The 25,708-nt window shown below is 38.4% G+C and overlaps 1 protein-coding gene across 2 annotated transcripts in view; it reads left to right on the top strand.

The window, feature by feature from the left end:
- Positions 1–25,708, top strand: part of LOC111255615 (carbonic anhydrase-related protein 10-like) — a 123,919-nt gene that overhangs the window by 67,288 nt on the left and 30,923 nt on the right. For both annotated transcript variants that reach the window (XM_022817762.2, XM_022817761.2), the window contains 2 exons: positions 3,923–4,059; positions 12,538–12,732. In XM_022817762.2, the coding sequence (XP_022673497.1) occupies positions 3,923–4,059; positions 12,538–12,732 (332 nt within the window). The remainder of the gene's footprint in view (positions 1–3,922; positions 4,060–12,537; positions 12,733–25,708) is intronic.

Genomic DNA, 25,708 nt, shown 5'->3' with positions numbered 1-25,708 from the left:
AAAAGTGTAATATAGAAATGAAAAGAAAAAAATAGATAGTTACCGTTCTGTGAGAGAAAAAAAAAAATTCAAAAAATACATGAAGTGGCAAAATCAGGTACTGGCCATCGTAGTCGTCGGGTGTTGTTCCATAAGAAGGCCCTTAGTTTATTGGAGTCGGCCCTTACAGATTAAATGCCATACAGCGTTGGCTGTAGGTTCTGCTGATATGACAACGCTGAGTGATCTTCTCAACGAATTTAAAGATTTTATTTGCATACATAGACTTACATTTAAAGTATCCGCTAATCATATAATGATAAATGAAAGAGGTTAGTTGCTATAGTAACATTCTTTCTGGATGCTTCTTTAAAAATGGTTTCTATTGGAGATCGTACAATGCAAACGCTCGTACTTCTTTTGTAAGGTCCTTCACGGTTCGGAATCGTAGAGCGCAGTGTTTTCAGTGAATCGTTGTTCGACCAATCCTACTTTATTACAAATAACGGTCTTACGGTTTAAAAGAAGGACGCCAACTCCAGATATGACGGCAGAGATACGTTTCTAACCTACTTACTACAAGTTAGTACACTTGAATAGGGGGGGGGGGGGGGTAACAGCAAGCTGCCACTAGAAAACTTTAAGTACACTATATTCTATCTGCGCATGTTTCATTCTCAATGTTAAAGTGCTACTAGTGTACTTAGCATTGATGAAAGGCTGTTGTGTATGTCTTCCTCGTATAATTTTAAGTCGCTTTCATTATTACCCCAGCGGCAATAGCGATCATTATCTAAAAATGATTATAGAAATCGATTTGCGTCTCACTGCTAGCTTACTATTATTCCTTACAGTGGCCTACTTACAGCAGTGTTTTATAGGGATAATTATGTTGAATTGATTATCTCTATATGCCTAGAGTCGGCCTTAGCTACAAAGCTACGTTACGTATTATAAAATTTAATTTAGCAAGGCACATATTATAGACAGACTCAAATGTAACCATACGGGTTTATCCGGCGTACACCGTAAGTGACAGCTAGCTCTTTCCAGCACCGAACAATTCTCCAAATATAACATATGCCTTACGGTCATCTATATCATTTCATCACGAATTATGTCTAGTTTACAAATTAATCAATAAAATTCATTACCACTGCTATCCAGACGTAAATTTGCCCTTTATAACGAACGTACGGTTACAATCTCTAGCTTAGAATATCGTCGTGTCAAAGAACTGCAGCCGCGATTAATTAAATTTTGGGTTAGTCTTTATGGGGTTATGGTATAATAAACTTGGCTTCCTCTCGGTCATCCGTGACAATTCTAGTTGGTCTGCCTTAGTTTTGCTGAGATGGAGCCTATTCGCTTTTCTTTATATCTACTTGGTAGTCTTTTTAAATACCTTTGCAGCGGTTACTCGGTACAAAACAGAAAGATTCTCAGAAAAGCTTATACCCAGGTGATTGAATTTCTCAAAGCGAGACAAATTTCTTGTCTAGCCAAAACTGAACAGCTATAATTTTTTAATAATTAATGATATAATAATTATTATTAATAACATTTTAGGTTTCACGTACTACAGATGAGACCTGGATCATTTTGCTTTCACAGTGAACTTTATTTTGCTTATTAAAGAACATAGCTTTATAATAAATTAGAATAAAACTTCCTCAAAGTCATTCAAAGTAAATATTTCCAGATACTGTAGAAGTTACCCAAGTATGTGCTCAGAATGAAATAAAGATGCGTAAAAAATAAGAACGGTACTGATGCAGTAAATAATCATGCTAGGTTACTTATGATACGCGAAGAATATTAGGACAGTCTCCGACAGCAACCTAGAGAACTATTTGAGTTTGAAACGTCAAAGTCAAGTAGTTTGTGCATAAAACAATGATATTTTTTTAAGCACCAAACATACACGATAACCCTTCTAATTCTTAAAAATGTTCTTGAAATTCGAAATGATGAATTCGAAGTGATAGAAAAAAATCTTTGGGCATATACGTGAGGCGTACCGCATTAAGCATTACCGCGAGTATACTAAGGAGATTTTTTTTTATGAAAAACATGGATATTAGCAACGAATTGTAGACCAGTAGTACACTACCGCGGTGTATAACCCGCAAGGTATTGCCAAGGCCCGAGCCTTTTACGACAAATGCAGTCTAGGTATACTTCCCGTTTCTGTGTTTCATAATATAACACCATATAAATGAGTAGATTCCAAAACGAGAACTTTGCAAATTTTCTCCATGTTTCGTCACTCCGCGATCTATAAGTAGAACTCTAGACATAACTATATTTTTTAAAAAATTAGGTTTCTGCTTACAGTTTGGTTTCCTACTTTTAATAACCGTTTGCTCAAGGATGAAGGAGCCGTTCTTTCTAAGTTTATCAGTATCTATTTATGTCTCTAAATTCAAATTGTCCCCTGCGAAGCAGCGCTCGCCGGTTGTAGCACACTTCTGCTACCGTTTTCCATAGTCCTCGAAACGCTTTTCAAATCGCCCGTCGGGATAGCCCTCAGTCAAAATCTCTAGTTTATTTCCTCCATTATATCAAAGAGCTTTCCCCTCACACTTTGTTTCAATTTTGAAAATAAAAAAGGTCGCAGGGACTAACCACGATAAATCCGGAATTTTTCAAAAACCGCCGTACCAGTAGGAGAGTGTGGGACGGTGCACTGTCATGATAGAAAATCCAGCACTTGCTATGCTCCACTTCTGGTTTTTTTGAGTCAAACATACTTGGGCGATATTATTAAAACTTTTTGGCGGTACCCCTTAGTGATTATCGAGCTGGATGATATGAACTCATTATGAACGATTCCTTGAAGGTTGGAAGAAGTCTTAAGGAGTACTAAGGTCTTGGCTCTGTGCGATTTTCTTTGCTCGGGGCTCGTTTTTGAACCGCTACTCGGAAGATTGCGTCTTAGTCTTCTCGTCCTAACGGACGACTCACGTTTGGTTACCTTTAATGACGTATTAAAGCATCTTTAGCTTTTAAAGGTGCTAAAAGGCTTTTTCGACACAGATCTTCACAGCTGGTCGCCTGCTTGACGTTCAGATGTGTCAGCACGGACATTGCCGAAATGTTTCTGAAGCCTACAAGCCCAATCAAATAAAATGTCCCAGTTAAGATCTGTGTCCCTTCGGCTAGACCTCTCATGATAATTCGGCGGTTAACGTACTCGAGTTGTTTCACTCTTACCACGTTTTCAGCGTAATTGGCCGTAAATGAAAGCTATTTGCACAGTTGATTTTTTAACATTCTTTTTTTAACACAAAGACTGCAAGTTTAGTGCTTTGTTTGAGAAAAATCGCACAATGCTTTATACGCAGACTCATCTAACTCTTAGTGAAAGAGTCGAGATTGCATTAGACTATTGTGACATTTACGCTTCTGGATAGCCGAAACTGCGGTTTTTTCTCAAGGAAGACGTTACTGGCAAGTAATTATGCGATGGCGCGAAAATTCAAATGACTAATTTATTTTTAAACAAAGAGATATATCACACAAATTTTACTTCGTGTCTATAGCAAATCTAAAATGAACTGATTGATTGTCTGTATGATTTCTTTAGAACATCGATAAATGTCATTGTCTACATGTCTCTTACAGCCTTATGATAAGTTTGTTATAAGATTGTAAAAAACCTAATACATTAAAACTGGGCGTTGCTATCAAGTGGCGTATGAGATTATTTACAGTTAGGTAAAGTGGAAAATTCCTGAACATAATTAATTATACTAATATTATTTTAGGGCCTCATATTTAGTCGAGAGCAATTTCGAAACGAAATATTTTCTATAGTTGGGTTATTAAGAGCTAATTCTAACGGTATAAGAAAATGTTTACTAACGTATCTAAAGCCGTCTTATTATACTCGATTTCAATTTTTAATAACATTGATTGTCACTCGTTTATCAATAAACAGGTCCGGACTTCTGGGGATTGCTCAACCCTGACTGGCATCTTTGCACGAAAGGCCGACGGCAGTCACCAATAAACATAGATCCACAGCATCTTCTCTTCGATCATCAGCTACAACCTTTACAAGTCGATAAAACTAGGGTAGGTAGCGGTTGCATCATATAAGTACAGGTTGCTTGTAGCCATTTTTTGGCTTATTTACCTGGAATAATCCAGCAAGTCTAACTTATTCCTACCTGATAGACACACTGCTGCGGCCGTTCATTTAATCATGGAAATTCCAATTAAACCACTTGATAAAATAAAGTTCAATAAAAGCGTTCTAAAATCATTGCTGTTATTTTTAATATATAAATAATTTAAATGCGCTTTGTTTCATGCCATCTTCCTTTATATTCCTGCCGCAGCGTAGCGGGTAACGAATTTGCCTAATAATCTTAGGTCTAGGTTCGAAACCGGGCATAGATAAATTTCGTCTGATGGAATTCTTAACGGCGATGCTGAACGTAAAAACTCGAAACATAGAGGTTCCTAGCTGCCCCAGTTATAAACTTCCATTCAACAGTTATTAATAATGCACATCTTCAAGTCGTAGAGCTAACAGGTTGCACGTAGTGACTGTATACAGTTTGTGTTTGCTCCCCGAATGGACGCGTCTAAGCTTCCGCAACTGGGCTGCGTAGTAAATTATATGATGATGCAGTAGCACGTTAGGTACTAAAGGGTAGCTAAAATGGCGTATGTTTGAGACCAAAAACAGACACAATCCGTTTCGTGGTAAAAGGCAACCCTCTGGAGCAATGCTAAACGGCAGCACTGAGCCTAAAATATTCTGTGAAATAATGGGGGCAGTTCCGAAGCGTTAGTTTTCTTTTACGCCCAAGTACCTTATCATCATCGAGCAAACTCTATGCAAAAATCACATTTAAGGAAAATATTAATTAAACCGTGCTTTATATTGGCCAGATATTGTCACAAACGAACACTAGGTAGCGATCAATTAGAAATAATGTATTATTCATTAGATCCAGGACTGTACGTTAACAGACCACTGATTTCTCTATTTTATCAATCACAGTTGCGCCTTTGCCTACTTGTGCATCGATAGCGTATGTTGCTTGCGAGAAACCTCTGCCAGAGGATAACACTTGATTTATGTAGTTTTCTATTTTTATTATTAGACTTTTCCCGATCCAGGTTTTATTATTGTATAGATATTGTTTAACATAGTATTTTGAATTTGCCTAATCCCGCGATGCCCATTACCATCTCACAATACTGTGAAATACGACGGCAGATATTGAAGTGCAATATATTCGCTATTGATATAGGTTCAATCTGTTTTAAGAAATTTTAGGATCCTATTTATATTCCATTTGTTTAATAAATAGGCCCATGCTATCTGTAAATCTAATTTAGGCTTACATTACGTATTTTATAAGCAAAGTGGATGGGTATAGCCGGATTCTTAAATTATGATTCGAAACCTTAAGATGTGTAAACAATACTCTTCCGATTACTTATTTTGCTTTTGCTTGAACCATTATTCTTGGAATGCTTCTAATTTTTCAAAGCCAACTTTGAGAAAATCCTGTTTAAGGAGGTAAACCGCAGAACGCTGCAGTGATCTCCTCAAAGAGACGAGACATCAGAAGTCTTTTCTCTTTGTTGAACCTATTATTATTACGTATAGATAGCCACTAGTAGGTGGATTTCTATATAAATCAACTTCAGATCTCGTTTTGAGAACGGAAGGCTCTGCAATGTCACCCACCGAACTCATCCGAATCGATCGGACCCCCCGAGCAGCTTACACTGAAGCTTTCCTTTGCTAACAAATTTGTTCCCATTAACTTCATCATAACTGCGCTTCAATTCTCTGGCCTCATTCGTGCCCTCACGTTTTCTTCCTCATATTAGCCTCTGACCCGATTTCCTTAGAGCTAGCTTTGGTCGGCACAGCTGGATTCTTGCGATCAAATGCGAAATACACAGAGGTGATTTTTCCAAGTGAACAAAGAATACGTTTTAGGGAAAGACGAATGTGAAGCTAATTGGTTTGCAGTCGTGTTTGCGTTTTAGAATTTGCTGTCAAAAACACACCAAACCTGAATGTTAAGTTAGTGGACAAGACCAAGACAATCGCAACAGGAAGAAAACAAACGAAAAAAACTTATAATAGGAGTTTTTGACATCAACGTTTACTTGTAATCATCGGATGTGGCTCTTCGAGTTTAGGTATCATAAAAGCCCAATGTCATAGCTTGAAAAAACGTCAATCCGTGACGCTGAGATTAATCACCCTATCGTCCGACTAAGACGTAAAGGTGGACGTTAAGGTCAAACTTTTATCTAATGTTCAGTTCCCACTCTCTGTCGTGCATTCGTTATTAGCCTAATTGCGACGAAAAAATTACTGGGCTTTATCCAGATTCTCCTCTTTGTAAGGTCTAAGTTGGTCCTGAAAGCAGAAGTCCTTATTCGTAAATTAGTGAAAAAAATAAACTAAAAAAGCAGAAAATGATACTCGCTTTGCGTGTGTATGTGGTCATAGCCGGAAAAAGAGATTTGCTTCTGTTTTCAAATGTTTCAGGAGTTTTGGCTATAGTCATTGTGGGTTTAATTTGTGTGAAGCTACGGGCACTTTAAAAGGTGATTCGATGGAAAGTGGAGCAAGTCCATTTTAATAAAGCTAGAAAAAACTAAGTTTCTTCCGCAAATCAGTTCTACTAATGATATGTTAAGTTGAAGACTTGAACTATGGATTAAATGCCGAATTTGTTAAATCTTAATATCGTAGTTTCTGTTGTAGCAGCGTTCACTGAAATAGACTGAAGCCCTTTGCAAGACAACCGTGTCATTTGACCAAGTTTTAGAGTGCTCGCGTTGCGAACTTCGCAGAGATTCTTCAATATAATGTAACTTCTAAATTAATGTAAATAACAAGTACACATTTGTAGCAACACAGCCATCTTATCAGAGAAAAAATATAATAATACGGTTACAATCAAGATTTGAGTGCATTATGTAATTTAAAGAAAATTACTTGACCAACAGGTCCTTTGCGGACTACATACTTTCACATGTATATATTGTGTCACATTATAATTGTATCCACCTCAGAAGACAGTTCAATACTGCAATGTGCTAACGAACATTATATCTACTTGTATATTTCAAACTCTCGACTTTTGCTTGCTGAATTTCGTCCTGTCTTCACACGCTAGCCCTTTAAACGTCGCCAATGAAGTGACGTCTTGGCTCATGGCAGTGACTAGCAGTCAAATTAGCATCAACCAGGCACCGCAAAGTTCGTGACGCCCCCTATTTTCGGATGCGCGAATAAATGAAAAAACTCATAGCATTGCTGCAATATAGACTTTAATAGGATATCATAGGGAACAACTCGGCGAAGCAAAGAGCTCTTGGCGGCTCATTTTGAAGCATGAACTGTATTTTCACCCCCTATACAATAGACTTTCCCCCCTCACAATAGACTTTACGGATGAAGATCCAGCGCTATCACAAAGGTCGTTTATTCGCCGATAACTTGCTGCAGCACAAGGCGTGTGCTAGCGACCTCATTGATCACGTTATCTTCCTTAATCTCATTGAAGCTCATCATTTTCAGTCGAACGGCTATGTGAGTAAACTAAGTTGATTTCAGTAGGGCGACCATCCCGAGCGGGAAGTAACGAATCTGCTTGAAATCATGTTTCCAGATCTTACGGTTAGGCTCATGTTTAAGGACGGCGGTGATACAAGGTTTCGGTCCCGTGATCTGACTCCTCTCGAACTCTTCCTGTAAGCGATAGAGTCTATAAGACGATGTCGAAAACGATCCACGATTCGAAACGCTGTATTCGTGAAATTATTTATGAAACTGATGCTGAACTTATACAAAATCGCTTAAAATAACGCAAAACTGATAGAGTTACGCAACCGGTTTTAAAAAGATACTTGGAGATCGAACCTCAAAGGCTTCGCGAATAAAAGAATAATAATTAGAGTAGATTGGACGTTCTTAGTATATATATATATATATATATATATATATATCGGAAAAGGAGGTAAACTGAGATCAGACACTTTTCATCCGAAGATCCATAAAATATCGTGTACGAAACACTGATTTAAATCTAACACCGTATTATAACCCCCTCATGGCTATTATGCTACTGTTGCTGCTTCTAATACATACATATACTTCCCATGTTCAGTTTAGCGAAAGTTTAATGAAAGGATATCTCAGCTCAAGCCAGCATCCGACTTAGTCCAAATAGACTAGTATCCACCATATATTTCTGCTCAAATCGAAACTAACAGCAGATCAATTCGCTACTACCTTTCTTTCTAGTCTTTGATGATTGATCACATAGTTAATTAATGAAAGTTTCCAAGTACTAGCTAATGTATTGGCTATGTCAGCGCTTTCGAGCTAGTTGTCTGTGATGGTACTAACAAAACACGGAAAGAAAAAGCAAAAATTGTTGAACTATGGCTCCACGAAATGCTTATGGCAAATCCCCGATGTCAGCTCAGTACTGCCCGTGATCGTGAAGATCGAAAACGCTAAATCAAATATGTCCTCTGAAAAAAAGACCGGCGCCACCTCATGTTCTCAAATGTTGGATTAATTTGATTAATATGACTAAGATACTCCAAAAAGCCTTAGAGCGAGCGTGATGATGACTGTAACGCACAGAAACATGAGGCTCAAACAATTGTTTCAACGTCATTTTTCAGGCATACTTCGATGTACTAGATTGATTAAAACTTGCATACTGCTCCATACTGTGACACTGACTATACACCGAAATGAAAATGCAATACAAATTGCAATTATTCTCAAAAAAAATCAATGAAAATCAACCAGTGTAATCAATCTAAGTGCTATTATGGAGCTTTTAGGGAGTATGGTACAGCTTAAACACCCGTTCAGCCAGTAGTAAGTTTGAGCGAGATATGTACTGTGCTTCGTGTCTGATCTCAGCCCACTTTTCAGCCCTGTACATGCTTTAGAAACATGTGCATCTAACCAGGTGTGGGGATTTATAACTTACATACAGACTACCTTAATGATATTGAGTTGAACATTGAAATAGATTATTTTTACTGGCAGTTTCAAGGATTTTACTTGTTCTGTTACTATTCAGAAACTGCGATCATCGCCAACAAGTCACAGGCGTGTTGCTGAGATATGCTTATCACGAAAACGATAATTGATTTTGATACGAAAACGACGGTTAAATGCGGTGCTTAGCTCTCCACTGCATACATTGAAAAAGAGCGGCTTACGTATATAGCTCCTAGAAGTATGCTGCCACTAGTCTGTATCGTACTTCTATATCTAGTGTATTTCGATTTTTCTGGAGCATTCGACAGAGTTAACGACCATTCTATTTTTGAGAAGCTGCCCATATCCGAGATTGATCGTCGATTGTTTGTTCCAAACCGATCCTTTGTGTTAATACCTTCTTTGACCGAGCAAACAGGACGTTCGAGATTTTTAGGGCATATGTCCAGGTATATATGCGATTTTCGCATGAGACCAAGGCAGGATGAAATATATGCCTACAATCTTAAAATACATATAATTATCACACAAAGTAAACGTACACATGGAGTCTAAACAGCATCGAATGCATTTCGTTCTAGTGTACGAAAAAACATATACTGTTTCTCTATTTAGATCGCTGGTCAGGACACGTATCTGAGATCATATGACTCGCGTCAGGTGGGCATTGATTCCGTTCGAAACCTTACGGCAGCGATAGGGTGCTAAAATTGTTAGTAATGCCCTTACCTTAGATTTTCGCAATAAATTCGCTATATTTTACAATTAGGCTGTGGTAGCGTGACAAATGATGCTAAGGTCCGCAAAAAATGTTGTCGTTCGTGGTTAAAATGCATTACCAGAAGAATAGACGCACAGATATCTCTGTCACTTTCGTTCTAGAAATTTCAATGTGACGAATGACCAATTATTCAAAAGGATGATAAAACCATTGCCAATATCGGGTAAAACTGACGCAAAAGTGGCCACGAAGAAGCTAACTGTTTGTCACCAAATAGTTTCAATACATTTAGAAAAGAAACTTATGGCAAAAAGGTTCAAGATCAAATAAAAAAAATGTATTTGATCTTATTTCCATTCTGTAAGTCTATGGGCTCCAATCGGCCCACAGCGATCGCTCGCAGCGAAGTGAAATGGATCACATATGAGAGCAATATATAAAAGAAAAGAAAAGAAAGAGATAAAAATACTCTACAGTCTGTGGCAAAGCTCATTCATCACGCGGGTGATGTTATGTTTTTGACGGGATTGAAAAGAAATCGTGCATTATGAGTTGCTATCCCCTAACGAAACGATTATTTTAGGCCTCAACTGTCAAAAATCAGCCGGAGAGGGAGTCGTCTTCTACTATGGCCATGCCGGACCTGGAAAATCGGAACAAGTCGAATAAGAAATGCATCTGCCGTATCGCCTAAATCTAGCGTCATCAAATAATCACGTATTTCGGCCTTTGCAGATCTCTATTAATGGTGTCGATCTGGTTTTAATAGAGGGATGCAAAAATTACTTGTCACAATTTCTCACCCAGAAAGCACAGAAGTTCCATAGCTCATACCACCACCATAGATCATGGTGTTATCAAAAAACTAGCTGTAAATTATCGATTAAAACGGCGTCTACTTAGTTTGTAATATGAAAAATAGTTTCCCCAATTATTGCTTAAAAACGGTTGATACTTTTTCGACAGCTCAACATTTGTCCTCAAATGCACTGTCCTAAAAAATATTTTGGACAGTACGATAATTAGCGTCGATTTGGGAGTTAGCTTAAATAAGCATATGAAACTACATGGTAAGGCCATCTCTCGTTGGGGTCAATTTATTCTTATGCTGTTTTTGGCAAAATGATTTTTCTTTAGACGACTCTTTAGTGTTATCCAAATCGTGCTTAAGATATCGTTTAGCTTTACTATTATGTATAAGACACATCGATAACGAAAGGAGTCTCTTAACTGTCCGACATTTTTGTAGCAGATACGTTCAGACTACGGACTAACGCTTTTTAACAACCAAGGTTGTATGTTATAGGTTCTGTAGTGATGACTTGTAAGGGATAGATCAAGTCAAGAGTAAGCCAAGTAATATCCATAATTCACATCGGAATCATCGTTTCTGCAAATACACATCAGTATTTTTAAACCATCTTTTCCTTAAAACGGGCTAGATGTTCAGCTGGAGAACGATTGGATACATAGATTTTATGTACTAGCTTTACTAGATTAAGTGATCATTCATTTTAAGTTGCTACAACGTTAAAAGATTCCATGCAGTAAATACAAATTACCATTTGAGCAAGAGATTTTGTTGATTCTCAAATTTATCGTTAATATCTTATAATGTTTGATCAAAAGGTTGTAGTCAAGCAGATGGGCTGTAAATTATTTACATGAAATACATTTTTGCTCGTTTATGTCTGTTGTAAATACGTGATTCATTAATGTATGTTCTATTCTGCCGGTGGCTCGAGGAAGTTATAGGGAGTTACGTGCTTTTTCCTAATCGTTCTTCTTTAAACATTAATATTAATGGCAAGATATTTAAACTGGTAAAAGGTATTCGTCTGTCGGGATTAAGCGTCGAAGATGAGTTTTCTACCCTTGTCTATTTCTCAAACAAAAAAGCTCTCGAACCAATGATTGGCTTTTAGCAGATTTTTTTAGATTGCATAAGCGGCGGTGCCTTTTCGTATAGGTAAACGGCATGCTTTTTATGTTGGCATTCTGGGCCTGTTTACGTCCTGCGCGACGCACCGTTGGAGGAAGATGGTTGTTAGACGAACTGAAAACTAGAAGTTGTAACTTCAAGTAAATCATATTTTGTGAATGAAAATGGTGATCGGCTATTCATTCGATTTGTATGTGCCCTGAAGGAACGACACTCTCCTCTTGCGGGTATACTTTATACCGTCACAGTGAATTTTCTTTGCCATTTCACTGCTTGCCTGATAGTCATTTTTATTCAAAGGATCGGCCAAGGAGGCGTGTCTCCTATATCGATGATACCTTTCTTGGACATAGCATATAAGTCGTGATTGGCCCTTTGAGCCCTCCGCCGGATTTCCCGAGTTGCTTTTAATAGTTTGTGGCCTCAAAGCACCCAAAATAGAGGTGGTGTCTAAAATGCAGGTCTCACCACGCCGCATGTCAATCATGGCCACAGAAATGCATAAATTCCGCGAACACTTATTTTCCAGTATACAACATTTAGGACACGTGATCCGGTATCGTATGCCCTGGAACAAACTCCTTTCATCAGTAGTCTTCTTTGTGCAAGGTTCAATTGAATGTCGATATTTACACCTATATTTGAAGTCAAGTCGCGAATATAAACGCTTTTTATATTGTTTCAGCTACGACCAACGCGGTCACTTACTCGGCGTCTAGATTTATTATGCAGCGAATGTTTGTTATCGACAGTTTATTCAGTGCCTATTTTTACATCGAGTACTAAGATCATCCATGATACCTTCAGTCATTATATATATATATATATATATATATATCTTCGTCTTATTTTATGTGGATTCGTTTGTTTTTGAATTAGGTGAGTGGAAATTTAGTGAACACGGGTCACGGAATCGTGTTCCGGGTATCAGACTCAGAATCCGAGCCGGCTGTGTTCATCCGAGGAGGCCCGCTCTCTTACGGCTACCGCTTCTATGAGCTACACTTGCATTACGGAAAATCAGACGACCAGGGATCCGAGCATACTATCGCTAGCAAACAGTTCCCTGCTGAGGTTAGAAATTTCCATAATACTATCTATATACATCAGTCATTGTCGCTGTAAATACATTATATGATATGCGCTTTCTTGTAACTTTAGATTTGCCCATATACCGTAGGTTTGTAAATAATAAATTAACGAAAAGAGAATCACCCAGATACAACATCCGGTCAGCATCATCTTGCAGTACATCTGAAATAGATGATCGTTTTATACAAAAATAATAGTCATAGAAAGTCAACTATGCCCGGAGACGACACAGGGTTGTCTGTGCTTTAATCTCCCCGCTGAAGTACCAGTAAGTCATGAACGATGCCAGCTGTGTAAAGGACTCTTATCTGTAGCGGCTAAATCTTCTGGATGCGGTTGTTAATGAAAAAGACCCGTGGGTAGAGAAATAGACCTTTTTTAAAAAGTTCATGCAAATTTCTTCTCCAAGTTCAGACCCGAAGACATTGTGTACACTAAAATTTCTACTGCTTTCTGGTGACTCAGCTATATCGTGCTTACAGAGAGCTTTCTTCAGGATTTGTTTTGATCTCAGGAATATTTATAGCGCAAGTCAATCGGCTCGCCTTGCTTAGAAATAGTGAGACAAAATCAAGGCCCGATGAAAACATCTCGATTGGCGTTGTTGTTACGGTTGGACAATTGGCTATATAAAATGCCTTTTTAAGAAAGCAGCCAATGGAAAAGTACACTAAGTTGGAAACTGCATTACTAACAGACAAGCAAAAAACGTACGTTTATGAATTTGTTGCAAGGAAAGTTCTAGTTTTCTTTTCAGTTTGACTGTGGCTGGCGACAGGAGGGGGCATCAGTTCGACAAGCCAGCGAGGCGACACTATTGAGCAGCAAAAAACAGGCCTGTCCTGGCACATCCATAGCAAAAAGGCTTCAATTAAATAACTGGTGAACCAATAAACGAATCGTTTCCTATGACCTTCTGAAATTAATCCACATGTTGTGAGACAAATCTGTTCTGTAAGGGTGGCGTCTGCTTTATACAAAGGTCAACCCAGCTTCTACCTAATAAAAAAACGGTGTTATCCTTAAGCAGGAGGATGTTCGGGCAGATCGACAGCATGATCCGGGACGTCATTACGGAGCTGAAACGGGATTATTTTGGCACACCCACCATATTTGTCCTCACATCCTATGGTTATCATTTACTCTTAAATTTTCAAAACGCTTTTGATGACCAACCATTAGAGAGACTCAATTCACATATGCTTTACTTTCACTTCTCAAACGTTAGGATGAACATTTTTACGAACGAGGGATTTTCTTTTTCTCTAATCGACGGAAATGTATATTTGTCGAAGGAGAGGAAAATGTTGCACTAAATCTGTTACGCAGTACCTCTTACGCTATATATTACACATCAAAATCTTATTATTTTATTTTGGGCAAAGCTTTTTTGCTTGCCGATGTTGCATAGAAGCCATTACGAACATAATATCGTATGGAGTTCTACTTCTGTTCTTAATGCGATACAGTAAATAGATACTATATAAGCGCGCTAGCGTAGTAATTCGCAGTACATGCACGCTTCCTTTTCTAATCCCTTCTGGTTATTACCTAATGGGACATGCAGGGAACTGAATAGAAAGTCTATAGCTTTGTCAAAGGACTGCGACGTATTTGCGATTATTAATCACTTTTTTAAAAGGTAATTTTAATCATCTAACCGCGCCTGGTACAAGGCCGACTTAATGATCTGAAGAAAAATATGTGTGTGTTTTCGACCCAGCAAGATGAACTTTTTTTTAAAGAACAAGTTTGTATACTTCCCGATAGTCAGTCAACCATATTCTAAGTGGAACTAAGAGTCATAGGCTAGATAAATTTCAGCGCTGCGATGGGAATATACCTTCACATCGGAACAACGCATGCATTTCGCAGGGAATATTTTTATATGGAAGCACGAAGAGGGCGAAGTTTGTCTTACATACGAACATTGCGTGGGGCCAAAGTCGATGTTGCATTGCTATCGGTAAAATGCGGTAAAGGCACGACATTGAAACAGTCCTTTAGTACGATCTCTTGTTTCAAACAAGGAGGCCACTGAGATATCATAAATACCGAAGTACTGAATCCCTTCCTTTCGCGGACCAACTTCAAGTGTAGATTTGGAGACGCAGCTAAATCGCCTGGTTGCTTTCTATGCTGCACGCAGGCTATCAAACGGTCTTGTCAGTTTGATAAGGATTTGCAAAACAAGGCGATCCAAAGCATCATCTACGCGAGGTTGGCTGGAAGGTAACCAGGACTCCACAAGCGTAGTATGTGAAGTGAACCGGTGCATTCTTCAGAAGCAGCTTGGGATAAAGCTGCAGGGTCGAAGGGGACTACACAGCTCCCATGAGCCGCGTCAGCTTCCTAGGTTCGTGCTTCCCGCAAAGAGGAATCAAATAAGTATAAAGGGGCAACAACAGAGAAGAAGCACCCTTATCGGAAACAATAGACTGACCATTGAGGCATACTCAATTTAATTCCCTCTGGTGGTACACAGGCCGATTCGCGCTGCTGCATGGACCTCACAATACCGTTCAGTGCTAGTGAAAAATCCTGCTTGCAGTCGGAATTAAGGCAGAACCTCTCACGAATCTTTTCCAGCATTTCGTGAACTATTGTGTGTTGTACGTAAAAAATTAAGACTCTTTTACCTGAAGCACGTAGAAAAGGCGAACGAACGTAAGCGAAAATTCTTCTGCATTACAGGATTAATTTGTAGATATTGATAAGGTACGTATACGTTTATTTATGTTGTCCAAAAAAACAGACAGCAACTAATTCACTTTCCTTTACTGTTTTAAATTTCAAATTTCTAAGGTTCCTTTAGCCACTTCTCATTTATTAAGAGTCAAATGTGAGGACTGTAGACTTGGAAGCTGGCGGCATCAAATCCTACTTTCTACACACTGCGAACCTACATATTCATGACTTGTTTCTGTCGGACGCTTGACTGTGCCAATGATGGTGAAAACGACTACTGCATCCACTTACAGTGAGAGAAGACCTAATTATGTAGACCCACCGAGGTAGATTGCTGGGTGTCAACAAAAAAAAAAACATAACAATATTTGATATTCAACCCATCTGTTGAATCTAACTCTAAAAGTAAAGAAGAAATGAAACGATTCAAGATTAGTTTCGGACGTGGTGATCGATTTCAATGGCTTTAGGAATAATTATATAATATTAGAAAATTATTATACTTTATTATTTTTAACAAAATTCAGTTTCTGAAGACGAAAGCCAGCTATTGAACTTAGGTTTTTGGCACTGTTTTAGCTGACATTTTTAAAGAAATATATGATCCTTAAGTGTAAGAAAGGAAAATCAGAGAGGCCACCTAATGTGGAACGCAATCATGAACTTTTATAGTGTTGCCCCTCAAAGGACTACAGCTTCTATACAGTACCTTCAGCAAAAAAAAAAAACAAAGAACTACTACCAGATTTTGAGTGTATTCTACGCGAAAGCAGCTGTTTAGAGGAAACGGACGTGTGAGGGACCATCTTTTATTTATGGAACCCGTTTGTAGATTCAGGTTATTGTAAACCGAAATTCATCCGAAAGGGTTTGTGTTGGCATTATGAATCCTCTTGTCATGTTTCGCCTAGTCGTCACGTATTTGCTCAGAAAAGTAACGATGACGACTTAAAAGCGCGGCAGAACTTCAGTGCTTGATATGATGAACGAAACACAGAGCCATGTGATTACTGTGAGAAATTTAAAATGTTCACGCTTTAAATAATCAACTGAAGAAATTATAGGTGGACTTATTAGATCCCTGAAAAAAAAAGTTATTTTTTAATTTTATAATATTGAATTCACTTCATCCGATCTTACGTGTCCTAGAGCGTATATATTCTTGATTTAGTCATCTGGCACGATGGCTTTGTGTTTTGATTTCATGGTGCATTTTTAATATGGTGATCCGTCGTGAAGGCATATGTTCGAAGCTGGCTGAAATAAAGCTGATTACGAGAACAAAGAGGTCACTGCTTTTCTGGAAATTAATTGGGGACACTTCGTTGCAATACCCTGTTCTACAGATATCTCATATACATCGTTTCACAGACCGAGCCGCGCATTGCTACCATTTTTCACGTATGGCGAAGACAATTGAAAAAGCTTTATACATGCCGTATAGTTGTTCGGCCATGCGTCATTGAGGGTATAATTTAAAAATGATCTCTTTGTTCTGCTACATGAAGCGGCTTCGCGATTCTGACAAAGTTTACTGGCTATGCTTTAATTTCGAACAAACTTAGAAACAGGCCCCACAAGTTGAAGCGTTCAAAAGAACTGTGCTCCGCTCAGTGCACGTAAGCCACTGCGTAAGTCATATTGACCAACTTAAATAAGTTGTGCACAATGCAATTTGACAAGTAAGCTTAAAGTGAAACGTTACTCCTGAAGTTTTCAACATTACGTTTCAATCCTTTAAATATGAAAAATCCAGTGGACTCAGTCACTACCGTGTTTCAAAATCACGGACCGAATGGTACGGAAAACCATCATTTCCGTACATAGAATGACAGAAGATCGTACGCTTGTAGAAGGAAAGATTGACTGTCGAGTGCCATTAAGATGTTTCAAATCTAACAATCCTATTTTTAGGCAAACTCCTTTTTGTCCCCATATTTACGAAATTTAAGATCAGTATATTTCTGCATCATTTACCGACAATAAAGCTGTATCTATATTATATTGAAACAATAATCGTTTCCGAGCGATCAGATCATTAATTTCCATAGTTTTTTTAATAGCTTGTTTTCCATGCAACTATAAAATGTCTACCGGGCATGGTACTAAACAGCATCATATTCCATCGAGTGTGCGTTAACAGGACGGGCCCTGCATTTTCCGTATCCTAACAACATTTAAGTGATCATACATATAAAAAGCACTTATAATCATATATTCTTGTTGGATTCTATACTGATTTACACACTTAAGAGGTTTCGAAAAAAGATGCGATCAATATGACATGCGCCATGCAACCTGAGCAATAAGTTTAATTAGTATACAAGACGCTAACCACACAAATGACCGGTTTTTTTTTTTGTCTAGACTTCATCTTAACACGCTTAACTTACTGTACAAAAATGTCCCTTAGTGGGCTCGTGAATTTTGACAGCAATCGTTTCCACCCGCCTGTATAGAATTGTATAAAAAACACTCTGTAGCCTTCTTTAACCTATTGTATTAGCAACACATAAGTTCTGTTTTATGTGTACATTCTCGCTATTACCTAGTAGTTTTTCTGGTGAGGTAAAAAAAACACGACATACTCAAATTGTATTTTTTTTTTTTGTCTAAATTCACGATGAACCCTCCCAGAGGCCTGGTTCATTTTTTCTTATAGCTTTGCGCATAATTATATCTGCCGTAAACTACCAAAAACTACGCGCAATTATTGGCGCATTTGCTACAACTATTGATCTTGTTCCTAAGTTACCGAAGTGTTTTAATGGAACTACCATGCAACGCTAAAAATGACCGACAAGACTAAACTGTGTACACTGCCACTTTGATCTCTTGCATAATAAATTATCCAAATGGCCAAAACGAAGTAGTACGTAATAAAATACTTGAGTACGCATAGCTTGTGCTGGCCACCTGTAGGGCTTTATGAGGTATGCGGTAAACCTAGCTTATGTTTTATACGGGACGGCTGCAGACGCAAACGGCATAGAAGGTTAGCACGTGTCACAGAGGTATCCTCGAGCAGCGTGAAGATATGAGGGCAGATTCTATTCTCTCACTCCCTGACAGCAACGTCGGAGTCGTTCAGCATAACCAAGTTCGTTCATAGATATTTCTGAATGCAAATTTAGGCGAAGAATAAAATGAACATATACTATGGTTAAACAGATACTCGTTCAGTAAGGAACTATAAAAATAAGCTTAAAAACATTGACATAGGTCGCTTTAAAAAACTTCTGATGTTTACATCTCAGAAACACTCATGTTCAACTAATCCAAACGTTGCACGAATAGAAGATGCTCGTCAGAACAACTAGTTGTTTACACGAGCACAGATTGTACATCATAAAAAATTATACAGTCTTTTTAGAATATATTCGTTTGTGGTGTAAGTACTTTCCAAGTATTCATCTATATAACACAAATAAAACGTGATCTGGTTAACCTAAAACAGCTCAAACAAAAGGGAAAAGCTCATGCGACCGAGTTTCGACATGTCTTAAGGCTATTTCGACATGCATTATATAGGTTTTGTATATACCTACTCTTTTCAATGGCAGTATAAAACGAGCTTCGCGCACTATAAATCATTTTGCTTGCGTTTCGACGCCCAGACGACAATTTCCAAATCTTTTTTTTTTTTCGTAGTTTCATTTGGTAAAGATTGCAGCTTGTGAACATCTCTACAGAAACGCTTAAAAAATATACACCACACACCAAGTTTCCTTTAAACCAGCCTGAAAGAAGCTAGGCTTTTTCTCTTAACTCCGATTGTATCCCACAACAAATATGATATTGTCGATGATATTCATTATGAAAAACATACGATCTGTCGCCAGAGTTTTTTTGGTTTTGAGATCAGTGTGTTTTCCTTTCAGATCACAGTTTGAAATTTTACAAACAGGAACAGACTTCGGTGCTTCTATAACATTCGATAAAGATATCCTCCAGTTAGTCCTGACGCCTTTTTCGTATGAAATCACGAATTCGAGAGCTTTTGTTCATTTTTTTACATTAATAGAAATTCGACACTGGCGAATTGGTCTCCTGAGCAAGTCCTTGTCCCGGCGCAGTTCTTTCGGAATAACAATGTGCAATAGTCCCTTAACCAAAATGATATTTTGTCAAGTACCATTTTTTATCCTTAGCCCGATCTGGACAAATGCTACTGAAAAAGGAATAAGCTGACAGCACCTTTCATTTAAGCGCAAATATTGTTTTGAAACCGATTCAAGCTAGGAAATGTCGGTTCTTTAAAAATGTTCAATAATAATATTAAATTTGCATTCATTGTCACATGAAGACTATGTAAGGATAGATATAGAAAGTACGCCCTATTTATATAGTATTTTCTGTAAAGGAAATTCAGTAGTATTTCTAAAGACTATTTTTCGTAGTGCTTTGATCTTTTCAGTAGATTTTCATCAACCTCGATATTCTTTAAGCCATAATAGTACGCACTGTGGTGGATCAATAGGATGCCTTTTGGTGTGATCATTATTACCAACGAGCATTTGTTCCGTCTATTTTCCTGGGTTGTGACCATTAGTCTGTCAAAAACGGTGTTGTTAATTAAAAAGAACTATATGAAACACATTTTCTAATACATCTCCCCATCCTACCACATTCATCTCTTGTTCGCATCCAGCAATCTTCTAGTGATTCGCTATCGTTTCGAGAGTGTTTGTTTTGCCCTTGTCTCCCTCGCCCACATGTGGATTCTCCATTTTTTGCCGATGCCATTACCGCAAGACTAAAAGTCACATTAATACGAACACCGTTACCCCTTCTGGTTTCTAGCACACCCCTATATATATATATATATATATGGAAAGGCAAAAAAGGCTATTGCCCGCCGATGCTACGCTGTGTATGCTTGTATGTACGTGAAACCGTTTTCAGCGTCAGCCAATCGCGTAGATAGCCTTACAAAGTTGGGCCAGCCTATCTTTTTCTTCATCTGATATAGAGATCGAGGAAGAGGATCACCATTCGCCACTTGGAGCGGATGAGGGGAAGAGCTCCTAGTCTCTCCGTCTATTCGAATGCCTTCCCCGTCCAGCAGACGATCGACCAGCCGGCCGACAAATCGACGCCAGCAGAATTCCAAAAAAGTCCTTCTTGTACTCTATCCATTTCCTTTTCCGATGTTAAATCTATTTTTTAATCACATTCCCGTAAAACATCCCCACAAACATAGCAGTGGGGTATTGAGTGTATTTACTTTTTTTTTTTTTTTATCTAGCAATAGCATGTGCATGAGTATGCAATTCGAGCGACTAGCTGGGTAGTGCTTCTTCTCATGTACCTTTGATTATCATATCGATTATATGCATATGTTACATTACTATGCATATGTAAGTGTGTGTTTGAGAGTGGACGTATGTATATCCAAAGGAATTATGTGAGATGTCCATTACTTGTTGTAAGTCCTCTACGTGCCATCGATACACTCAAATTATTACCGCGTCTAGCACGAATATATGTAGAGACCTTCGGGACCGTTCTGTCATCCACTAGCTCGCGCAGTTTCTGTCGACCGACGAAGCACCGCCAAAATTCAGAGCTGTCACAAGCTTACCCACATACGCGCACTAACATAGATATTACAGACTAAAGAAAAGGCAGCAAGTCGGGCATACGATGCTTTAAACACCAGCGGCAAGGATGAGAGAACAGGCGAGATGAACGTGTGCGAAGAAAAAAAACAGCAAAAGAATGACAGGGGGAAGGCTCGCGGCGTCGATGAGAGAGGCAACGACAACATAGAAATCACTTTTTCGATAGCGGCGGCGCAAGAGAGTGCGAAGCCGGACCGTAACGGGAAGCCAGAAAAAAAACGCGTGGTGGCTGTTTTTGCGTCAGCAAAAACGCAGCTGATAGTCTGCTACAGGCGGTGCGACCCCCTACACGATCGAGGAGCTGAAGGGGCCATCGGGTCGGCAAGTGCGGCGGTGGCCGAACGATGCGGCCAGTGGCACCAGCGACACTGTCGTTGTAAATCAAGAAGAAGGGATCATCCCATTGCTCCAAAAATCGCCGCTTAGTGGTAAAGAAGAAGTAGAAAAAGGACAAGTGAGGGAGCGGCGCAGTAGAGACTTCAAGAGAGGCATGTTGTGGCCACTGATCACCGCCCCGGCTACGACTGCTGCTACCGCTGCGGCTACGGCCATACTGCCATTGCCGTCGCTTTTGTTCCAGTGAGGTCTTGAGGGAACTGAGAGATAGAGGGAAGGAAAATGAGAGATAGAAGAACAGAGAGACGGCACTGCAGTCGATTAGGGTCCCATCTTCGCTGTCAGCACTCAGTGATGAGCGTCTCTTCCCCTATATTCAAGCTCTGCTGCTACCCATCCTCTCGTTGAAACATGCCTTTCAGCAGCGCCGATTACTGACCGCTTTTCTTGCCAGGCTCATAGGGTCAAATTAAAACTCAGTCAAGAAGATTGTGCGCAATTTAGCCGCGCGGAGCGCACTATGCTGAGAAAGCTGCCGTCTAACAACCTTATACAATCAAAAGCGTTAAAGACTTTAGATGGTATCTCTGATGTCTCTTCTGGTTTGCGTAGGACAGACCGATAATGTGGACTGGGTGAAAAATTTCGGTTGGGCTGAATTTCACTGCTGATTCTTCGATTAAAACCAGAAGGGTTTTCTGTATCTTGCCTGCAGGCTATTAGATAATCGTACTTTAGAAAAATTGTAACGGGTAGAAAACACGAAAAGACGGGAATATGAAAACCTAGAAGAAATTTTTGTCCGACGCCATATACTGCTTGGTGTGCTCAAATAGGCACTTTATTCATCATCAGCCATCATGGTCACCACTGATCCGTTATTGTAGCACAAATTTCTAGTATTAATTGTTGATCAGTCAACTGTTACGTTGATTCGAATGGCGAGTTCTAAACAAAAACAGATATTTCAACGAAATGTTTTGCAAGTACCATAAGTATCATTCCTGATTGCCATTTTTATTCAATACCCTAACCACCATTCACTGCAAGTAAAGCTTCATTTTAAAACCTCATATCTTAAATATTCCCCCTTTGACTCGCAAGTAACTATTTAATATTAATGTTGTTGGTTAAAATAAGCTCGCTGAAAGAGTTTTCGCCAAATACGCTACATCATAAGTGCGTTAGACACAAAAAATTCCGCTGGAATTAAAGTCGAGGCTGATAGCAGGCCAAAAAGCGTAAAAATGCAAGAACTTACGAAAGTTTAAAACATGCAAAAAAGGGTATTGGAGCTCAAATGAGCTTGTCAGCAATTAATGTCCTACTTTCTAAAGCGGTCGGTAATTCTTGTGTTAAAATGCAATCATCAGTACGTCGAAAGTGCATCAAAAATGGCTTTTTCAATAATTTTTATCGATTTTCGAGCCCACAAAATGTTAGCCCTATTGAAAATGTTCCATTTGTTTTATAAATTTTTTCTTATGTTTTTCAAAATCATATGAAAACTGATAGTATTTACGATAAAATAGGCAATGGATTTTGGGCGAATAAGACGCTTTCAACTGGTATCAGCAATAGTGGAAGAGCATATAGTCGTTACAACAAACAGCCCGCCAATGTTTTCCCCAGTTCGAACGCGCGTGTATGTATATATATATACATATATAGGTACATATATGTATATATCAAGGTTTGACACTTTTATAGCTAATGATTTATAAATTTTACAAATAGTCCTTTATTTTGAGAGTCACAGTTAGATTTTAGAATTATGTATCTCTTCTCGGGTTATGGTGACATAATGAGGAACTGCGTCCTAGCTACTATCGGAATAGCCGTTCAGGTCGATATCATGATCTATTAATGGAATCCCGATATTTCATTATGAGCCATATTTGAATGCCCACACATCGTATAAATAACAGCATTCGCAACGATCTGTATCTTAATTCACGCTTGTTGATGGGCGAGTGATACACGTGGCAAAAACATATAAAATACAATCATAGTCGTCAAAGTATGATGATAAATAAATAATACACAAGTATTGTTTCAGACAGCCAGATACCAAGGCAAAACTATACTTAACCTAGGATCCTCTGTATCTTTCACGCTACACAAGCGCACACTCACTACCATTGTACAATTGTAGCTCTTGTAACAGACGCCGTGTCTTAAATTTCTAACTTGACCACAATTTTGTCACGTTTGCTAACATTTCATGTGAATTTAATTGGCTCCATTAACAGGACATTAAGTTAATATTAAATAACTAAATTGTTGTCATCAGATTATTCTAAATTTCTTCACTTAACATCAATTTGTAGTTACTTCAACTTTTGATTTATTTGGTTTTCACCGTGAAACATGTCCCAGACATGACCCAATCAGGTATCCCCAAGTTTAATGACATTATACGATGCTTCTGACTTAGCGTTCTAAACATATTTTTCTCCAGAAAATTGAAATTTCTCATTACGAATATAGTTGCAAAAAGCGTAATCTCCAAATCGGAAGAAAGATTGGTTTATTTTATTAATGCGTATCTAGAGCACTTGGGACTGACTCCTTTTTCCCCACCAACGACAAAGTCATTAATTATAATGTATTGCAGGTAAAGCTGTGCGGACATTTCTGTTAAAATTCGTTTTAGCTGCTTTCGATGAAAACTCGTTTGATCGAACTTGTTTGCATAGCACAAATAAGTGCGATGACGATATTTATAAGGCCACGCATACTCGGACGATATTAGATCGAGCTTGAGGGAACAGAGATTCACTGTTTCGTAGTTTGTGTGTAAAATACATCCATAGACCATTCGAAAAGTTTTTTGTTGTAATACAGCTGTTGAAGGTCTAAGGGGCGCATTGTGGCAAGGACCGCTCAATTTGATTTACTCAGAGCCAAAGCTCTGTTCTACCTTGAGCACAATTTCCGCTTCATAGAATGCATTGTTTCTAAAGATTTAAATGAACTCTGGGTGGTTATTCACGTCTTTCTATATTACCACTAAAGCTAAATGTTTGTGTGTTAGCCCAGAATCACCCATTCAAAATAGAATGCTTGCTTTAGAATCGGGCTGAACTTGAGAATTAGTTGAATATTTTTTCTCATGCTAGTCTCTTTCTCCTATACAGCATAATGCACGTTGATCTTTTTTTTTGTTGCCTTTTTTTTGTTGATTGTTTGCCGGCCGTGAGTAATTTCTGAAAAGTTCAAATCACAAAGCTGCTTGAGTCCTAGGCTAAAATAGGCAGAAATCAAATTCCGAGAAAAAATAGTTTTGCCATTGAAAGGAATTGCTGGAAATCCGAAAATAAATGTAATTATGTGGAAGCTTGGGAAACGAAATAAGTGTAATAGAGTATATAGATTATAAGAACGATCTTATATGCAAGCAGGAATAGCTGTGAGAAAATACGAGGTTTGGGTTAAGGAAAGTTTCAAACTCAGAGCTCTGTGCAAGGTGGAGCAAGATTTATTTGGATTAATAGTGGCAATTTTAAGGTTGAGGGCGGGTACTTTTTTAAATGGCAGGTTACTGTGGTGCGGTAAAAAACTAATGAAAGGACTAGGCAATTGGGACACAAAAAGGGGCCCATTCCAAGGATGTAACGAGGTTACTGGAACATCTGAATAGGAAAACGAGGTTCCTTACGCTAAATAAGCATGACTGAATTAAAGGTATATAATTACTGTCATCGGATAGTTGCAACTGAATAATGAAATTGGTACAAGCGAGCTTTGGGAGGTCTGGAAACCTGTAAAGGTGTCAATCTACAAGAGAAAAGCAGTTTATATTAGGTCATAGGGTGTACACAGATTAAGTCCGTTAATATAACAGCAGACTAATTAGGCCAACTCTCATGTTGGTATTTTTTTAATTAATATGTACATGCCTACCTAATTCCAAAAAAGAGGCCAACAGGACATTGCATTCAAGAACATAGTTGTTTGATATGTTAAGTATTGGTACCAGCGGGAGTCCTTTGTGAAACGCAGAACATTTTTATATTGGAAGGGTCTACTATTTTTGCGTTAAATCCCAATAATACTTATTTCATACCTAGGATATTCATTTGTATTTATTAAAATAATCGACACTGCTTGAATACATTAAAGGAAACAGAAGAAACATGACAGCATGTGGGTTCTTCCTTGGAATCTGTTCAACATAATACTTTTCCTTTGGAATGTTTTGATCATTATGTTTTATTTGATTTTCTGTTGCTTTCTTTGGCTTCATGCGTTTATTCAAAGATCTGCAATCTTCTTACACTTGATTACCTTTATGGAGAAAGATTTTA

This window comes from Varroa destructor, unplaced genomic scaffold, assembly GCF_002443255.2.
Source record: "Varroa destructor unplaced genomic scaffold, Vdes_3.0 BEIS01000001.1, whole genome shotgun sequence".
Taxonomy (NCBI): Eukaryota; Metazoa; Arthropoda; class Arachnida; order Mesostigmata; family Varroidae; genus Varroa; species Varroa destructor.
The sequence above is the reverse complement of the archived record's forward strand: the minus strand, read 5'-3'. Positions and strand labels throughout refer to the sequence as shown.